The 20,453-nt window shown below is 41.9% G+C and overlaps 1 protein-coding gene across 1 annotated transcript in view; it reads left to right on the top strand.

Moving 5' to 3' along the window:
* LOC308438105 (angiogenic factor with G patch and FHA domains 1-like) overlaps nucleotides 1-19,553 on the top strand; it is a gene marked incomplete at its 5' end in the record, with an annotated part of 20,132 nt that extends 579 nt beyond the window's left edge. The window contains 14 exon segments of the mRNA XM_080939429.1: nucleotides 3,273-3,375; nucleotides 3,893-4,095; nucleotides 5,355-5,479; nucleotides 5,673-5,718; nucleotides 6,744-6,797; nucleotides 6,801-6,932; nucleotides 10,236-10,313; nucleotides 10,316-10,559; nucleotides 10,957-11,068; nucleotides 11,390-11,441; nucleotides 14,789-14,890; nucleotides 16,265-16,430; nucleotides 17,183-17,265; nucleotides 19,427-19,553. Of these exon segments, the coding sequence (XP_080795555.1) occupies nucleotides 3,273-3,375; nucleotides 3,893-4,095; nucleotides 5,355-5,479; nucleotides 5,673-5,718; nucleotides 6,744-6,797; nucleotides 6,801-6,932; nucleotides 10,236-10,313; nucleotides 10,316-10,559; nucleotides 10,957-11,068; nucleotides 11,390-11,441; nucleotides 14,789-14,890; nucleotides 16,265-16,430; nucleotides 17,183-17,265; nucleotides 19,427-19,546 (1,620 nt within the window). The 3' untranslated portion in view covers nucleotides 19,547-19,553.
* Nucleotides 19,554-20,453: the final 900 nt, after the last annotated feature.

The following is a 20,453-nucleotide window of genomic DNA, read 5'->3' as shown; positions in this document are numbered from 1 at the left end:
CCAGAGCTGTTAAATATCCCGAATATCTTTGGAGGCAGGTGAACAGTGCCAGCCGATTGGTTTGGACGTTGGTCTCAGGACAGGCGAGAATGAACTTCAGATGGGCTACCTGGTCTTGATCTCCTGTCCTACTGGCAATGGGTGCATTTATTTTCGCGTGGAGATGACGTTTGAGGATTTTTTTTTTGGTTGTTTGTTTTGTTTGTTTGGGTTTTTGTTGTTGTTTTGGTTGAGACGAAGGCATCATTTTGTGCTCTGAACTTGCTGTGTAACGGAGAATGACCTCGAAGTTCAGCTTTTGATTCATGTCTCCACTTTCCAAGTGCTGAGGTTGTAGGCTTGAATTTCTCTCTCCCACCCTCATTTGGGATTCTCAATTCAGAATCTCAGTCTGTAGGTCAGCCCGTCTTAGATCTTAAAAGGTAGCCCCAGTTTGACTCAAACCTCCTAGGCTGGGATTTCAGGCACGAACCAACAACCATCCTTCCCCTTTTGAGTTTGCTTAAAGCTGAACATAGAACCCCAATTCCTATCTTTAGTGTCCCTGTTTGTAAAGTCTGGTTGAGGAGCTGCAGAGATGGCTCAGCGGTTAAGGGCACTGACTGTTCTTCCAGAGTTCAATTCCCAGCCACTACATGGTGGCTCACAGCCATCTGTAGTAGGATCTGGTGCCTTCTTCTGGTGTATCTGAAAACAGCTACAGTGTACTCACAAATTTTTAAAAACTTAATTAAAAAAAATGTTTTAAAGTCTGGGTGATAATAGAGTATAGCAATGAAGCTTAAAAGCAGGGACACTTTAATTTTACCCACTCTTGAACATGCTCCATGTATAAGGTGATCTCAGTTTTCCTCTTGGGTTCACTTGTAGAAAGGTATACCTACCTGCCTTTCTACAGATACTAGAAGTGTGCTTCATTTTCATAATATGTAGCAAGGACAGATTCTTGACAGTGATGCTTAGAAAATAAACAATATATTTTTAGCTTGTTCATTGAACAGTTGCACATTATCTTAACAAGTTAGTTCCAGATACTTAATGTTAACCTCATGTTTTTTTTCCCATAATTTAATAATGTCTTCTAAAACTACATATCCAGGCTAGACACTGAAATGTCATCAGACTTTGCCATCCCGTCCTTTATGTAGTGTGTGTGTATAATGTGTGGGTGGTGTATTCATACCTGTGTGCACATGGAGGCCAGAGAAACGTTAACTGTCCACTGTTGTTCTACCTTATTCCTTTGACAGGATGTCTTCCTTAACCACAACTTGTTTTTTGTTTAGTCTTGACTGCCCGCAATCCTCAGGGATCCTGTCTCTACCACCTATGGTTCTGGGGTTAAAGATGTGCTGGGGACCAAGCCAGCTTGTTCTGAGGGTGCTGGGATCCAAACTGGGGTCCCTTATGGGTTGCACAGCAAGTGCTCTTAACCATTAAGCCATCTCTCTCTCCTGTCCCTGACATACGATTCTTAAATGAGCTTGGAAAATAACTGCTGGGTTGTAATGGTTTCTGTACCTGTTTACAGTTAAATTTCTGGTCTAGAAATTTGAGGCTACTATGTAGGCAATGTAGGGAGACCTGTTTAAAAAAAAAAAGAAAGAAAATAGAAGCCCCTGGTAGAGTCCTTGTAAGTATGTAGAAGGTCTGGGTTGGATCCCCAAGACCTTCCTCTCCCAATATTACGATAATAATAGTATAATAATAATTAATAATGATATAATAAAAACAATAATAACAATAAACCCAAAGTAGAAAAAGTCTTACATCTTGCTGATAGTTCTACTACCCTCTAGTCAACATTCCCTACTGGTAGGGTAGAGTGTAGTTATCTGTTGGTTCAAGTCTTTAAGTACATTCCTTTTAGAGCAGTAACTAAAGGGTAACTTAATAGCCATAATATATTCTGGTTTGGGGATGAACAAGCCCATTACAAGTTATTTTGTTTCTCAAGACATTTCAGGTGTGACATTGGCATCAGGACAACTATTTTGTGAGGCAGTTGTATAAACTGAGATGTTACTCAAAAGTTTCCATATAAATGTGGATACTAAGTATCATCATGGCAGTGGTGGCAGCAGGCAGTGAGCACCAGGGCAAGGTCGCCTCCCAGGGTAAGGGATGACAGACTGAGGGATGAACCTGAGAGCTAGTGCCGCCTCAACATTCTCACTAATTAGTCTTTCTGTCTCTGGTCCTGACTGCGAGATTCCCCAGTTCATAAGGTACCTAGATAAACCTGTATGTAACCACTGCCTTTTCCATGTTCAAACTTACTGATCATTAAAGACGCGGGCTGAGATCCGGTCAGACAGGAGAGGCTCGTGGATTGAGGCAGTTCTCATTTGCTCCTGGGCATGTGCTGCACAGCATCTTTTAGGGGTGCTTCAGTGCACAAAGGTCACAGGGAAGATGCCTCCTCTGTGAGTTCTTACTCTATTCTGCTGAAGTTAGTGATAAGAGCAAAGCAGTCCATATAGCATATAAATAGCATTTAAATATATTTCAGTAAATAACTCCAAGTCTCTGAGTGGCAGTAGAAAATTCAGTTCAGATGGAAACTTGTAGTTGTAAATTGTAGCAAGAACCATTAGCTTTTGAGACTTTGAGAATAAACCTTTTATTATTGTCCAAGGTAAGGGTGGAACTTGCTTGCATTTGAACTGTCTTTAGTTAGACTTTTCTTTCTGTGGTGCTGGGAACTGAGCCTAGGACTTCATGATTACCAGGCATGTCCACCACTGGGCTCCATTCCTAGACTTTTTTTTTTTTTTTTTTTTTTTTTTTTTTTTGGGAGGGATGATTTGAATGTTTTGCCCTTCCATCTCCCTTCTTTCTTTAAACAGGTCTCACTGTGTAGCCTTGTCTGGCTTTGAACTCTTGGAAGGGAAGGTGTTGACCACCATGCCCAGCTGTGATTTGGGAATTTACCTAGGAGTATGACAATACTGTGGGTCGCAGTGGCATGCATGGTTAGTCTTAACTACCTGGGAGGCTGAAGCCAGAGGATTATTTGAGCATGTGAGTTTTCATCAGCTTGTAAAATACTGAGATCTGTGCTTAAAAGAAAGGAATGAAGGGGAAGGCCAGAGGTCAGCCTTAGCTTTTGAATGGTTGTAGAGTTGCTGAAAAAGGAACCAGCTGCTTTAGGCCCAGGTCTAAAAGTTCTACCAAGATAAATGCCTTGTAATACTGTGAGGATGGTAGACTGTTGTGTATTATTGAATTGCTTTATGGCTTCTTTTTCCTAAAGCCTTGTTTCCTTTCAGGTAGAAGAACTTAGTAAAATACTCCATTGTGGGAAAAAAGAAGAAAATCAAAAGTCTGATGTAGAAGTACAGACAGAGAACCATTCTCCTTGGTCAATTTCAGGTATTCTGTGTCTAGTACCTTCTGAATATTCAAGACACATGGATGTACTGTTTTTTTTTTAAAAATAACAGACAAAATATGTAAATGTGAAGAATTTGATAATACAGTTTTTTTTCTATGTCACTTTCTTTGTCAATTTATGGGTGGTAAAATAGAAATGCATTGTAATTATTCTAAAGCTTGTGTGTGTTTTCAGTGCTGCCCTAAGAATTCTGTTCTTGTTGTTTGAGTAAGGTTCTCGGTATGGAGATAAAGGTAGTCTGGAACTTGCTGGGTAGGCCAGGTTGGCTTCATTCAACCTCCTGCCTCAGGCTCTCCAGTGCTAGGAACACCCCCCCCCCCCCAGACTCCCATACTGATTATACTTCTATTCCCTCTCCCCTCGCCCCTCTTAGATCTGCCCTGGCCTTGTGGCCAGATTTAATGGGTGCAGTTTTGAGTTTGCTATTTGGATTTTGCAATTAACCCACTTTCCCCATAGACTCAGCAGCTGTTTGTTTGTTTGTTTTCTCTACAGATTATTACTATCAGACATATTATAATGATGATAATCTTCCTAGTAAAGAGACGGAACTGTCTGCACAGCAGAATCAGAATGTCCAGGCTTCTACTCTTAATTCTAAAGACGAGTCACAGATAGACAATGGTAGTTATGCTGGTACTGATGGGACAGAATGTGTTAGCCATAGACAAGAGGATCACGTCACCTCTGATTCACAGGTAATAAAGGCTAACCGTGAAACTCGAGGTCCAGGAGTTATGGAGAAAGATAGGATTCCTTGATCCTGTAGGATGCATACATGAATTATAAATAGTTATAAACGAGTTATAAAATGTGTGATTATGCACAGAGCATCCGTTTTGTTTTGTCTTTTGAAATAAAGTTTTGCTCTGTTGCTCAGGTTGGCCTTGTTCCCCTGAGTTCAAGTGTTCTGCCTCGGTCTGTGTGTGCCTAAGAGGTTTGTATCCACACACTCAGCTGTGGTGTTAGAAAACAGAAGTGGGAATGTATTTATAGTTGTGACAGTTTTTCTGTTTATGATTTTATGAACTAAAGGAGTATTGTCAGTATATTTTAACTTGGCCCATGAACCTTGGAGCTCAGTGCAGTGGCCCAGGAGATAAAGGTGCTTGTTACAGAAGCCTGGCAGCCTGAGTTCAGCTCCTAACCCTGGTACCTCCGGAAAGGTAGAAGGAGAGAACCAAGTGCACAGGTTTTCTCTGACCCATGTGTGTGCAGTGGCTTTCACTTCTACAGCCACACATGATAGTGAGGCTTTAAGGAGCTCTGGGCATAAGAACAGTGTCGTTTTACGTTTTACCCAAAGTTGTTTGTTATTTTGACATGGGGTCACCCTTTGTTGCCCACGCTGGTCTTGAATCCTCAGGTATAAACTGTCCTCCTACCGGAGCCTGCCGAGTACTGTATGTGTACGCAAGCTGGCCACACCCAGAAGTAAAAGGCATTTCCTCTCTCCTCACCCTCCAATCCCAGGGCTGTGTGTGAAATGCCTCATCATTATTCAGATCACCTGAATGGTTTTTACAGTTGTTTTAGTTATAAACGTTTCATCTATCGTTTCTCTGTCTCTAGTTGTAAAGTGTCTTTATGGTTGACTATAGCGAACAGTTAGGCCATTTGTTGTACAGATACTTCATAGTCTGTATCTTACGGCTGCGTCCTTGTGTTACCACGCGTTTAACTTTGAATATTGCGATCTTACGGTAGTGTCTTTACAACTCAGACAGGAGTCCTGGGATAGCACTGGCCTCATGTGCAGGCCTCTGTGTAATTTGCAGCAAAACCAAAAATAGACAACATTTAGGGCAGAGGTTAAATTAGAGAATACTTGAAAAATTAATGGCAGTGTGTTTCCATTACAAATTGGAAACAAACTGAAACAACGTCCTAAGTCTCGGACTTCCTGGGATCCAGCTCAGCTGACACATATGGCCCTTGGTGGCATGTCTCCCTGCAGGAGAGTGCGTCCGTGTTAGCAGAAGGCTCCGCGCTCGAAGGCTCCGCGCTGGCTGAAAGCTTGAGAGCTGCAGCGGAAGTGGCCGTGTCGCAGACCGGCTTCACCTACGACCAGAGCACCGGCCTGTACTTTTTTTTTTTTTTTTTTTTAAGGATTTATTTATTATATATAAGCACATTGTCGCTGTCCTCAGACACACCAGGAGAGGGCATCGGATCCCATTACAGATGGTTGTGAGCCACCATGTGGTTGCTGGGATTTGAACTCAGGACCTCTGGAAGAGCAGTCAGTGCTCTAACCACTGAGCCATCTCTCCAGCCCCGGCCTGTACTTTGACCACAGCACTGGTTTCTATTATGATTCTGTGAGGATCAGACCTGCCTAGGACCTCACTGCTGGATTTCAGCTGCCTGAGAGCAAAACCTAAGTCCCAACTGGGGTACGGGAAGGAAGGATTGGCAGTTTTAACACTGGGCTTGAGGGTTGGTGAGTGGGCTTCCAGCCCTGGAACGCATTCTTCCCACGGCCTGCCAGTTAATGGCGGTGTGTGTTAGACTTTTGGCATTTGTTGACTGTAAGTGGAGATATTCTTCAAGTTTTTCTGTTTCTGTGTTTCAGTCTCCTTGTTCAACTTTTCCTTCCTGTTTTGAACTTTTGCCTCCAATTTTCTAACAAGAAAGAAAGGAATAGAAAATTAATGGACATAGTTGTTCACCAGTTCCTTACCTGCCGCCCCACCCCCAACCCCAGCTTCTTTAAGTTATTGTGAGATGTCAAGGGTTGTATAGCGTTAGGACACTGTTGGTTTCCTGGGCAGTTTGTCATCCACACCTTTGTGTTCATGCTTCAGAAATGTTTCCTCCACTTCTTTTTAATGTGGTCAGTTGAACCCTATGAAATTGCCATTTCACATAAAGTAAAACACCGTAAATCTGGTGGTTTTATTTGATGCAATTAAGATTAAAATTTTCTCGGGCTGGAGAGATGGCTCAGTGGTTGAGAGCACTGACTGCTCTTCCTGAGGTCCTGAGTTCAATTCCCAGCACCCACATGATGGCTCACAACCATCTGTAATGGGATCTGATGCCCTCTTCTGGTGTGTCTGAGGACAGCGACAGTGTATTCAAATTCATAAAATAAATAAATTAATCTTTAGAAAAAAAAGGACCGAAGCATCTACATTTAAAAAAAAAGATTAAAATTTTCTCAGTGTGGAAAGCAGAGCAGACATTAATAGTTTTTTTTTTTTAAAGTTATTTTTCTCTAATTCTTCTGAAAATACAGTAGTTGTTAAAACAAAGGTATCCACTATCTTTGAATATGTTCGGCATTTTTATTGTTTGTTTATTCGTAATACATGAATAAAACTTACTGTCTTGACTTTGACAGGAAAACCAGCTGTATTATGACCCTTCCACCGGGATCTATTACTACTGTGACGTGTAAAGTGGTCGGTACCAATTCCACCCGAGAGTAGATTTACAGCCGTACCAGACCTCCAGCACAAAACCAAACAAAGATAAAAAGCCGAAGAAGAGAAGGAAAGAGCCAGGCTTCTGGACTGCAAATGAAGAAAAGGTGATGCTTTCTTTTAAAATTTAACAGTATTTTCGTATTAATTAAGCCACTGATTTTATGAATGTAAATATCATCGTATATTTTTGTATTTTAAATATATTAAGTTTTTAGATTCTAAAACTAAGAAACGTTCAAGTGAAATGAATTTCACTCTTCTTTTTTTTTTTTTTTTTTTACAAATTCAATCATTAGAAGTAGGTGTTTTGTAAAATTTCATTAGAAGTAGGTGTTACTTAAGATATATAAAACATCTTACAATGTTTAATTCAGAAAAAAAAATCCAGACATTGATTCAGTAAGTTGGTTATTACAGTTCACAAAAGAAAAAAATTATTAATTGGCACATACAGATTCAGCTTTTTAAATCAACTAGTTTCCCACTTATTAAGTTGCAAACTTAAAAATGCATGCCTGATAAATATACAGTGAACATATTAGGATTGAAAGGGGCTTTGTTGTTGTCTGTTTTAAATGATTTATTGTTGCTGAGTGGCGGTGGTGGTGCACACCTCTAGTTTCCGGCACTTGGGAGGCAGGGGCAAGGGCAGGGGCATCTCGGAGTTCAAGACCAGCCTGGTCTACAGAACGAGTTACTAGACAGGTAGGGCTACAAAAGAAATCCTGTCTTGTCTTGAAAAAACAACAACAACAAAAAACCCAACAAAAAAAAGGTTTATTGTTTATGTATATAGCTATAAATTTTGTGAGTGTGTGTGCACATGTATGTGTGTGCATGCATGTGTGCATGAGCATGCAGGTGCACATGGAAGTCAGACGAAGGTTCCAGAGCCTCTGGAGCTGGAACTGGAATTGGTTGTGAGTGGGCATGGGTGCTGGGAAGGAGCTTGCATCCACTGCAGGCATTTCAGCCACGTGGGGTTTTGTTTTTTTGTCTTGTTTTTGGAAAAGGGTTGACTATCAGTAATCACGGGTTCTTTTGTTTGCACTAGGTGGAGAGTCATTTCTATTAATTTATATTTAAAAAATTAAAAAGAAAGACAACTTCTTTGTTTAATTAACACAGCCATATGCATAAGAAATGGGGGAAATGGGATCTTAGCATGTCCTGTAGTGTTCGGTAGCTTCTGTTACATGTGCAATACCCTGGATTTGATCCCTGGCATCTCATAGTTCATAGTTAAGAACATGGTGACATGTACAGGAAAAGGAATTCAGATATGAAGACTGAAGGCAGCTTTAAAATCAGTGTGGGTTCCGTGCTATTCAAACGTGTTGAGTGCTCTTATCGCTAAGTGGCTGAGCTTGGAGATGTGTGAGGAGGCACTGGCGTTGCTTGAATTGTGGCAGCTGTCTGGTTCACTTTAGAAATTCTATGTCACATTTTTTTTCTTTTTAACCCAAACAAATTTACTTAAAGTAAAAATTCTACTGTCAACACATGAAATTAAGATTCCGTACTTTCTGTTCTCACTGTGTTTTCATTTTAGTGACAATACCTAAATGAATAGAAAAGTATGCTAGTGAACTAGTAAAAATAAACTTTGGGAGGCAGGCCTTTGTGGTGCACACCTTTCATCCCAGCCCTCAGGAGGCAGAGGCAGGTGGAGCTCTGAGTTTGAGGCCAGCCTGGTCTACAGAGTGAGTCCCAGGAGAGCCAGGGCTACACAGAGAAACCGTCTCAAAAAGAAAAAAAAAAAAAAAAAAGAAAATGTGATGATTTTAGAAGCCTCTCTTTCTAGCAGTAAGAAGAATCTGAGGTAACTGGAAACAGAGAGATAGAAAACACCCTCACTTCCTTGAGCCTTGCAGTTTATACTTGACGTAGGAAGGAAGGCAGCATGTCCTAGGTATTGGGGAAAACATCTTATATATGTATGCATACACACAGAAAGGGAGGGAGAGGGAGAGGGAGAGAGAAAGGAGAGGGAGGGAGGGGTGTTTCATTGTCTATGCATAAGTGCCCCTTCTTGTCCTTCCTGTATGTTTATCTAACCGTCTATCCCAGGCATCCCTTACCGAAGTGTCCTGATGGTTTCAGCCATTTTCTGTTGTCCAGAAGTAATGATGATAAAGGGGAGAATATTGGAACTTGCTTTTAAAGAGTGCATGCACCGCTAGATAGGCGTTGTTGATCTGATTTACATAGCCACAGAGCTCCTCATAGCTTTTTAGCTCCTTGCCCTTGCCCTTGTCCTTGGTGAGTTTGCATTGCTGAGAGTATATACAGTTTATCACACTGTGAATGTTCAACCTGTCTCCAACTCAATTTCTGCTGCTACTAAAAACATGCTGTCATATTTTGCGAAATTACATGTGAACTCTATTCATTATATGCACATGACAGAAAGAAAATTGAGATTGTTACACACAGAAGGGAAAGAACAATGACTTTGCTTCTTCCCGGTCTCCATGACAATACTGTATTGTCTGCTGTACACAATGGTGCCTGTACTTAGTGGCTGTGTTACCTTCGTGTGTATTGGAGACTGAACCTGGGGCCTTGTTCATACTAGACACACGCCTCACTGCTGAGCTGTATCCCTAGCCCACATATTATAATCTTTGAAAGTCACTATGAGAATAAACCGTATTATAACCCCAAAAGGAATGTCATGCACATGTTCACTGGCTTGATTTAATCACTCATTCTGTGCATAATTTGAAATGTACACAATAAAAATAAAAATTAAATAATTAATTTGTTAATTAAAATAGTTTCTTCATTTTTCAGAAAGCATGCCAAAAAAAGTAATAATAAAAAGCTTATGGTAGACAGACTGAAATTTTTAGAATTAAAGACATATAAATAAAACATTTCTATTTTAAACTTTAAACTTGTGCATTTTCAATCTAACTCTAAAATGTTCACTTTTGGCAAAATCTCAATTTTGATATGTTGATTATATTTAGATCTTTAGTTTCATGTTATCCTTTATAATATTTCTGTGTTGTATATACATGGTCTTATTTAAAAACTCAAATATTTAGAATTGATACATTTTCAAGTTTCATGTTGTTCAGTATAGTAGCCATAAGCTACATGTGACTGGACTGAGGCAAAGGCCCTGTGTGTGAGAATATCTTGGATGTGTGAGAATTTGAAGTCTTATTATGAAAGTGAATTACACGTGCAGGGGATGGCACATGCGTTTAATCCCAGCAATCAGGAGGCAGTGACAGCTGGATCTCTGTGCATTTGGACCAGCTCTACAGAGTGATCCAGGACAGCCAGAGCTAAAACCAAAAAGCCCAAAACAAACAAACAAACCAACCAAAAGTGATTAAATGCTTTTAAGTTTTAAAAGATACTGATGTCACTTACTTCCCTGTTCCTCTTTCTAGGATTTGAGTTCAGAAGATCAGAAAGTCTGCAGTGTAGAATACATAAACTGCAATGAGGATGAAAATTCTGGAAATGTGAGAAAAAAAAGGCCAGAATAGACACTGCTCACAAAAGTAGCCCTTTGCAGCTCACTGTGGCTGTTAGTGGAGACACTGTGGAGTCTCCCGGAGATGATAATTCAGCCTCATCTAGGGATGAGAGAATCAGAGAGAGCGAAAGCGAGCCAGAAGAAGGTGAGACTACAGAGTCTCAGAGTGAGCGCAGTTATGATGGAGACAGTAGCAGTGGGGACAGGGGGTCCTCAGAAGAACCCGATGATGAAGGTGAGTAAGTATACCCTCCAGTGGGGGTGGGGGGGTGGGCGGAGCTGGGAAGCGTGGCCGAGAGCACAGCAGTTCTGTTGATGGCATTGAAAATTAGGAGAATGACCGGCCCACTGTCAGTTTTTAGGAGTTCAGTCATGAGAGCCATCAGTATATTAATTTAAGAAAACTGCAAGGTATTGAATAGCTTCTACTGAACAGAACACTGTTTCTCATTCATTTCCCCCAATCCCATGTTTCCTTCCCCTTCTCCCTTGTCCTCTGTCTCCTGTCTTTGTCTCTTATTCCTCTGTGACAAACATATCTCCTTTGTGCTGAGAATTTGGTCTCTTAGTTATCTGTGTGAAAAAAAATAATTTTCATAGAACTTTAAGTTAATATTTCTCTGCCTTGGCAGATGAGGAGAAAATTTGGCCCCCCTGCATTCGGGTGATCGTCATTAGATCTCCAGTGTTGCAGATGGGCTCGCTGTTCATCATCACAGCCGTGAGTCCAGCCGCCATTGGGAGGTAAGGACGCTGTGTGCTGCTGTGTCTGAAGGGCTTCTGCTTGTTTAAAGAAGGTGGGCAAGTAGTATTGTATTCAAGGCATCATTCTAGAAACACAGAGGCTAAAGCAACATCTTTCTTCAAAGAAAGCACAGTTGAACGACAAAGATGATGTAAACAAATACTGTGTAGAGGAGTGTGAACTCCAGAGTCAGTCAGAGTCCCCACAGCGGGGACTGCTGCTGCTAGGCTTCTGTGTAAGCATCGTCTAGTAAAGCAGCCGTCACTGTCACTACTGTGTCTGTGTTCCCTAGTCACTCACTAATTTACTCACTGTTGCAGAGAAAAGGACGTGGAGCACACGGTGCGGATCCCCGAAGTTGCTGTCAGCAAGGTGAGGCCTCCACTCCGAGCTGTAGCCCTGGCAGAGAAAAGTGTGTGTGCGAGTGTCCTTTGCCTGTGTCCCAGGCAGAGGCAGAACTAAAAGTCTGGGAACAGTCTTGACTATACAGTGAGTTCCAAGCTGCCCTAGGCTACACCAGATCCTATACAAAAACCAAAGTGAACAGAAAGGAAACCTAGAATGGATTTAGTAAAAGTGTAAGGCTTTCTGTTGGACAGGAGGGCTAATGGTGTGGTGATGATGAAGGCAGTGCCTCTTTGTTTCTTTCGGCTTTTGACAAAAAGTCCTTATCACAGTTTGGAAGTCATGGGTTTGGGTTTGGTTTAAAATAGGGTCTCATGCAGTCCAGGCCAGCCTCCAGCTCACTAAGTAGCAAGCTCCCAGTCTTCCTCCCCCTACTTCCTAAGTAGACTTGGGCCACCTATGCTTGGCCAGGATTTTTGTCATGTGCTTTGTTTTGTGACAGGGTCTTGCTCGCCTTGCTCCCAGGCTGCTCAGGTAATCTGGGCTCAGCATCCCTAAATTAGTGAGAATACAGGTGTATCTCCATGCGGCTAATTATGTCCTTCTTAAAAGTCCGAAGCATGAGTTCCAAAACATGGATTTATTTAACTTAAATAGTAAAACAGCATCCAATTTATATAAATATGCTGTGTTTTGTGGTAATTCAAAAATAAGTTCAGTCCTGATTCAAAGCACTTACTTTGAACCCAAAGGTCTTGCTATATCCATGGATAATCTAGCCTTTTCTACCTCAAGATTTCTCAAAGTTTTAGTGGCTACATGTTGTAGCAATCAAAAGCTGAGTTTTCAAAACAAACGGAATTGTAGCTTTAAAATGGCGGGGAATGGCTGCTGCGCTTCTGGGCTCTCTCTTTGTGCCATGTGTCTGGTGCTGTTTGACTGTCCTTCTGTCACCATTGAGAAGAGAACCCGGAACTCCGTGAGCAGGAGGCAGGCATCAGTCCCTCTGCCTCGTTGCTTGTTTTTATTTAATGGAGTGATGTGAAACTACAGAGACTTTCAATGATTTTTGTCTTTTAAGAATGGAATTTAGTCTAGCCTGGTCCACAGAGTGAGTCTCAGAGCAGCCAGAGCTACATAGAAAAACCCCATCTTAAAAAACAAACCAACCAAGCAAAAAGGATGGAATTTGTTTCTCACTATTGTCAGGAAAGTCTTCCCCAGAACTGTTTGAAAGCAGGGAGTCCCCCTGCCCTGTGGACTTACTTTGTTCTCTCAAAGGAAGCCTAACCCGTAACTTTAATCGAGAAGCTCTTTCCTCCTCTCAGATGAGCGAAAATGCAGAGGTGTGGTTTGGGTTTAGTGCCATTGTTTAGTCAGTAGATGAGCTAGGAAGCGTCAGGCTGACAGTGCACACAGCGCACTCCCAGGCAGATGAAGTCCGTGTGCTGATTTAAAAACCTTCAGTTTACCATGGATGAAGACAGAAACAAATACTTGAGCATTGAATAGGAGGCTTTATGAGGTTTTAAAAAGACAATAAAATTCACACATAGCTAATTTTGAGTAAGTTTGAAGCTTCTCGTGTGTTAAGCAAATTAAGAAGGCGAATGGTGACGGCCATCACAAAGCTCTAACAGCTGTCGGTAGGTTTTGTACAACTGTATTTTCTCTAAGTGTACTGTGATGTCAGAGGTCTGTAAGTCGAAGATAGTCACACGCAGTGCAGACGTGAGGGCATGATGGGAGTTTTACTCACACACTTATTGGAACTGTTCCCGTGGGAGCGCAGGTTAGAGGAGCTTTCAGACTAGGATTTGGCAGTGTGAAAACACTGGAGTCGTTAAAGTTTTCATAAAGCTACTCTAGGCAGGCTGACCACAGAGGCTAACGCAGCAGATCGTGAGCCGAGGGGCTCAGGGCTGGGTGCAGTCTGACGTCTCTGCCTTCCGAGCATCTGTACAGAGCCACACAGAGATCTGAACACATAACCATCATTCAAAATAATAAAGAAAACCTCTGCTAGAAAGATTTTCAGTAGAAATCAGAGAAACTCAAAAGCAAAATCAATCGTAAAACGTACACATCGCTAGATTAATAGAAAATTTAAATTTTGATAATGACCAAATTTGGTTGAGAGTGTTTAAAGCCACAAGAATTCTCATAGATAACAGGGATATATCTATTTTGGAAAGCAGTATGGCAGTATTTAGGTTAAGATTTGAAAATTTCATATAGGGGCCAGCTGAAGGCGAGATGATTTGTCGAGGTAGAGTGCCTACGTTTGACCCTAGAAACTACATGGTGGGAGGAGAACCAACTCCTACAGGTTGTCCTCCGACCTCTACACATGCACCCTGGCACACCCACACCCTGAAATGCACAGTGTACACCCAGTGTACCCCATGTGCACACATACACACAAATTAACAGTTTTAACTTAAATAAAATTTACTCATGGTAATTTGACAATTCCATCTCTTAAGTATATCTCTCAGAGAAAAAGTTGGCTTGCGTACAGATAGTGTATACACAAGAAGGCTTATGACAGTTTTAATTTAAGAAATGTATGTAAATGGGGTTTTGCTTGCATGTATGTCTGCGTACCACTTGGGTGCCTCATGCACACAGAGGCCAGAAGGGAATGATGGTTACCTGGAACTGGACCTAAGATGGTTACAAGCCTCCGGATGAGCTGCCGTGGGTGCTGGGGATCAAACTCTGGTCCTCTGGAAAAGCAGCCAGTGCTCTTAACCACTGCACCATCTCTCCAGCCTGACCATCGCACATGATTAACACCCTAGGAAGCCTAGATGTCCAGTTCTACAAGCCTTCAATGTGGGCTTCTTCACAGAACAGGGAATGAAGTGCACTTGCCCTACTGCTTGGACAGACCGTATGGCTGACGCTAAGCCTGTGTAGCAGAGCTGCAGTTTAGACTGATGTGCTCTGAGTCAGGGAGGGTCAGTCCTGTGTCTTCAACAGCTGGAGAACTGGCTTCCTCGAGACTCTCTTGAGTGTTTCAAGTTAGTATGAATTGAAAATTGGAATGATTTTAAATAGGCAGTGATAGTACTTATGTTAGGCAAAAAAATAAAATATAATTATATGTACAGTATAATCTTACTTATGTCTTAAAAGTAGAAGAGGCAGGATATATACAAGATTTTTTTTTTATCATAAAGGTGGAAACATAGGAAGCATAGCCTCCACATCTCTACCAGAAACTTGTAATAATTTGTATTCAGTAAAAAGCATTAAGAGAACTCAGGTGAAATGATCAGAGACTAATATCTGCACCATTGCATAAATGAAGTCAGCTCTGAGCTGAAAACGTGCATTTCTTTGTAATTGCTTGGTTGCTTTCCTTTAAGTTCCATGCAGAAGTTTATTTTGACCATGACTTGCAAAGCTACGTTCTCGTGGATCAAGGCAGCCAGAATGGTACCATTGTCAATGGGAAACAGATTCTTCAGGTAAGTAAATGTGTAGTAGTCACCTGCACTTCCTTGTCTGAGCTCAGGTCCTAGTCATTACAGATATCATTTGGCTCAGATCAGAGTTCAAGCACAAATTTATAACTTAATTGGAATTTTCCAGAAAGAGCTAGAAAAAAAATATTTAGTAGATGCTGGTCTGTTGAGTTTTGACTTCTAATTATATCTCTATTGCTTCTTTTAGTTATGCCTATATCATAAAGCTTATTTAGATTAAATGTGTGTGTTTGTGTGTGTGTTTATGTGTGTGTGTGTGACTTTCACATGTGGAGGTCAGCTTCATGGAGTCACTTTTTTGTGCTGAGCCATTTCACTGGCCCAGGACTGAATATTCACAGAAGCAGCTTTGGTGGCCCTCTTTTTCCAGCTTGCTGCTGTGATTCTAGCCCGGGATCTTCCTGCTTGTCAAGCAGATGCTCTCCCTCTGACACACTACTAGACAGCCCTAACCTGCTCTTTTTTTTTTGTCTTAATAAAAACAATGCTAAGAATTTTCTGAAAACAAAAGTACCCTGACAAAGCAACTTAGGAAAGGAAAAGAACCGTCCGTCATGGTGAAGCAGGTCTTCAGGAAGCAAAGGGAGAAAATACTAGCACTAAACTCAGTATCTCCTGTTTGTTCAGTCTAGGACGCCAGCCCGTACCATGGGGCCATCCACAGTTTGGTGGATCTATCGCCTCAGTTAACCTAGTCTAGATGATCACTTTCTGGCATGCCCAGACAGAGGTCACTATTAGCTACATACACTCCCGTGATGTGCTCAGAGACCATAAGTGGTTCTTCAGCCTGTCTGTGTTGGCAATATAAACCACCACCTAGGTCTTACTCTAATGCTTTAAGAATGAAAAAAAGAAATTATGAGGAAAGCTGGGAGTGTCTCAGTGGTTAAGAGTATTTACCATGGTATCATTAGGACCAAGTTCTGATCCCAGAGCCCATTTAACAACTTATATGTTTTCAGACAGACAGACAGACACACATACACACACAGAGCAAAAAATTTTTATAGAAGAGGAAGAAAGGCAATCATTTCTTAATACATAACTTTTCTCTAATTATGTGTTTTGCTAGTAGATTGAAGCCCAGAGTGGACTGGTGGGCTTTGATCAGATCAAATTAGAAGTAGCTTTTCGGGAATACTATAAGGGATTGTAGGGTGGAGCCCAGAGTTTGGTTCATGGTAAGTGCATGTTCTTCCACTGAGCTACTGCCATGATCCTGGTGGTCTTCGGGGTCTGTTCATCAAGTTGTAGAAGTGTGCATGTGTCTCCTTTTCTGAACTTTTCTCTACATAGACTTAATGTAGCCATATGACTTTTATATTTCTGTTTCATTGAAAATTTCTCATCTAGCCAAAAACAAAATGTGAGCCTTATGTCCTTGAACACGGGGATGAAGTAAAGATTGGGGAGAACGTGCTGTCTTTTCACATTTACCCTGGCAGCGAGACGTGCGATGGCTGTGAACCCGGGCAGGTCAGAGCTCACCTTCGCCTTGATAGAAAGGATGAGCCTTTGGGTATGTGAAGCCCAGCACGTGTGGGTGTGAGCGGTACTCTGGACTGCTGCACTCGGTGTTTGAATGTCCCTCTGCACCATCGGGCCCCCCCTCCCACCCCTCATGTCTCACCGCATGTGGGTGGAGCAGCCTGTGTGTAGTTGGCATGCTTGTTGTAGACACGGTGCGGTGCATGTGTGCTCAGTGTGTAGTGCTGCAGGGCTGAGAACTGACACATTGGGAATTGTCCACGCGTGCAGGCCACCTCTAGCCAAAGTCCTTTGTAGAAACTGTTTGTAAATTGACTTTCGAAACAGTGGGTTTCCAGAAGGGGTTCTCGGGGTCCTCAGTTCTGCTTACCCCAGCTCTGCAACCCTCCTCTCTTCGCTCCACACATGGATAGCCCCATATTACAGAAGCTCTACTTTTCCCTCCTCCTCTCATGAGCTCACCCTGCCTTCCACATCCTGCAGACACTCAGGGTTAAATGCACCCATTTAATTGTTTGACACAGCATATGTGAAATGTGAGACTATGCCATTTGTCTCTCTGGGCCTGGGTTAGATATCTCAGCATAATACTTGCTGATGAATGAAGTGATAATATGGTATATAGACACACTGTGGAATCTTATTCTACTATAGGGGAAAATGAGATTATTAAATTTGCAGGAAAATGGTTTGAACTGGCTAATATACTAAGATAAACTATTTTTTAATAAGAATTAATTTCCTGTAAAGTCTGTCATATTCAAACTCAGATTTTCCTTTTAGTTGGTCCAGCATTAAGTAAGGAGGAAAAGGAGTTGGAAAGAAGAAAGGCACTAAAGAAAATACGAGTAAAGTATGGTTTGCAGGTAAGAGTGCTAAATATTCTCTCATTTAGTCAGTGTACTAAGCATGCTACATATAATTAAGTTTTGTTTGCCACGATTACTTATGTAACTTCTATAGTTCTGCTGTTTATAACTTAACTACTGAAGTTGGAGTGGAAAATATAGTGCACATGTGGGCCTGAGTTCAGATCCCAGCACCCATCTGAAAGCCAGTGTGCCGTGTATGTACACTCCAGATACAGGGCTGGAAGGATCCCTGGATCTTGCTAGCCAGGCAGTTCATTCGAATCAGTTATTCCCCTTAGAAACTAAAGTGGATGGTGGTTGGAGAAAACCGTTCCATTCTTCTGACTACACTCATACTCACACACAAGTTTAGGCAAAATGTCTGAGGTATTTAACACCAAAGTTACAATGCATGAAAATATGTTGACAAGCTATACTTTGTCAAATGTAAGTTTTTGCTTACCCAGAGACACAGACAATATGAAGGAAACCATAGGCCAGGGAATATACTTGCAAATCATGTACCTGATGAGAAACTAGAATTTATAGATCTTATAGTGACTGTAAAATAAGAGAACAAGTTAACTTAAAAGGAAGCTACTTTATAAACACCACAGGCCTCAGTCCATTCAGGGCCAGCCTTGTGCTACTGTATATATTAGTTACCAGCTAAACAGCTGGGTTGGCTATGTCTTCAACCACATCAGAAACTCAAGAATGACTAATATTACCTGATATATGAGAAGCACAAAATACAGCTTCTCAAAACTTAGTCAATTTATAGAGACCATATCTGACAGACTTTGTAATGCAGAATTTTGAAGCGCTGATAATTCTGGCTCAGCAAAGATTATCAGTCAACTATTCTGCATACTGTGTTCCTTTCTGGGCAGTATTTTTAGATGAATTGAAGAAATTCTTACCTAGTGGCTGTCTTGCCATAAGATATAACCTCACCTGGAGGTAGAGGTGATCAATATCTTTGTTAAATCTACCAAAGGGGAACTGTCAGGAGCAGATATGTCTCAACAAACAATAAATAACATTAAATGTCATAATTTATGGATTTCTGATGTTTTTGAAAACAATCTAACTACAAAAAGCATTTCTGAACTGTTAAGCTTTGACTACTCTTGACCATTTCTAATTGAAATATCTCAAATACACCCTTTTAACTGACTCGGAATCATGAATTTGTTATCTGGCCCTTAACTTGTATTGTTTAATCAACTAAAATCAGTGTATAACAGCAGCTATAGGACTGGGTCTAAGCCTTGTATTCCCAAATGTATTGTATAGGTACAATATATGAAAGCAACAATACTAGCCTCAAATTTAAATCAATAAGAAATTATACCAATGAAAACTTTAAATCTGTATCAAATAAATTCTAAACTGCTGTAAAGATTATAACTTCAATTTTGTATCAATTAGAAAGATTTCTACCAGTGTAAGATATGACTTTAGCTTAGTTACCAAACGAGAGATGGTTGAACAAATAAATCTGGCTAATTCCTCCCTGTTAAATTATGACCATTTCTAAATTCCTTATAAAAACAACCTTAGAATAACCCCCAAAATCCAGGGAATTGGGGCAGCAACTCTTCGTAGTTTCTTCAAGCTGAGTACATGGGTGTTGAGAATCTAGAAGTGGGGAGGAGAATGAGGAAGCTGGCCAGGCCTCAAGAAGGAAGGCCGCACCAGTGTTTGTGGTAGTCTCTGAGATCAGGAATCTAAGAGGCCATTTCAGCATTTTGATGACAAGCTTCACCATAGCTGCACATTCTGCAATATATAAATCTCAAAATAAAACATTGTGGGGCGCCGCCTGCACATTCTCCATTACAAGATGGCGCCGACATCCGGCCGGAGTTAGCAGTAAACAAGCCATGTGCGCACGTGCTGGGTAACTTTCCACTCCTTGAGCTCTGCCTCTCCCGTGGCGTCATAGGGCCTGATGAGTTTCAACCAATCAGGGGGCTCCGCGTCCAAGGCAAGGACTGATCCCTTTATAAGGGGACGGGCTAGATAGTTCGGGTCGTCTCGTTGGTCTCGTTCGTCTTGTTCGTCTTCTTGGTCTTCTTCGTCTTCGTCACGTGTAGCAAGTGCTGGTTCTCGAGAGCATTAAAGTTTACCGCAGAAGGATCCTATTTCGTGTGCCGCGTCGTTCTTGCAGGCGAGACGGTTGCGCGGGACATCTGGTGCCGAAACCCGGGGAACTCGACCACTCCATCGTCTGCACCACAGAAGACCCTTTGTCTTTGGGCAGAGAGGATCCAGAACTGCGGGGAGATAAGTTCGGCAAGGTATGTCTGATCCTGGATCTTTCTTTAATTTGGTTTAAATCTTCCGAGGCCGTGGGAAGGGTCCGTAGAGGCTCTGGTATTCGTCAGTGCAGTTTTATTCTCTTCCTCTTAATTTCCTCTTGTGTCCAACGGGGCTGGTGTTAATTTTGTGCTTAAGTTGGACGTAGATAAGCCGGGGCACCCCTGCGTTCCATAAGTCTTTGTAGATTTAAAAAAAAAAAAAAGCGGGAACGCGCTGAGACTTGCCTTTCAGTTTCACTTTGTGCCGCCACGCAAATAAGCCGCGGGCATTACATCGCTGTGATGGGCTCTTCACACTCGACCATTACAGCCCTGCAGTCAATTCTTAAGCAGAGAGATTTAGAATTGCCCACCCGCATCTTGCAGCGTTTCGTAAAAGAGGTTGAGCGTACTGCCCCTTGGTTTGCGGTCTCTGGGTCTCTCTCACCAGCCTCATGGAAAAAATTGGGTAGAGAATTGGACTGTGCGCAGAATGCCGGAGACCTCGGGCCCGAGACCATGGCCATTTGGACGATGGTACAAAATTGTTTAAGAGATGAGAGTTGTAGGCCCGCCGTCGCTGCGGGGCAAGAGGTATTGAGTGAAGTCCAGGATAGACTATCAGAAGCCGAACAGAGCGAGAGGATGGGCGCGCGCAGGAAAAGATATTTCCCCCCTAAGGAAAAAGGACCTCCAGGTACGCTGTACAGCGGGAGAGTAGTTACCCACAAACCCTCAGATTTTCATTCCCTTATGCCCTCTAATGTTAAGAAAAGGGGAGTCAGCTTGTACCCTGTAGAAGACTTTGAGGCTCTTAACATCTATAGCCCCGAGACTTCAGATGATGATGATGAGCGAGAAGGCTTAGACCCAGAAGAAGAATCAGGGGTAGATGAA

The sequence above is a fragment of the Micromys minutus genome (genome assembly GCF_963924665.1).
Source record: "Micromys minutus genome assembly, chromosome: 27".
NCBI lineage: Eukaryota > Metazoa > Chordata > Mammalia > Rodentia > Muridae > Micromys > Micromys minutus.
The sequence above is the reverse complement of the archived record's forward strand: the minus strand, read 5'-3'. Positions and strand labels throughout refer to the sequence as shown.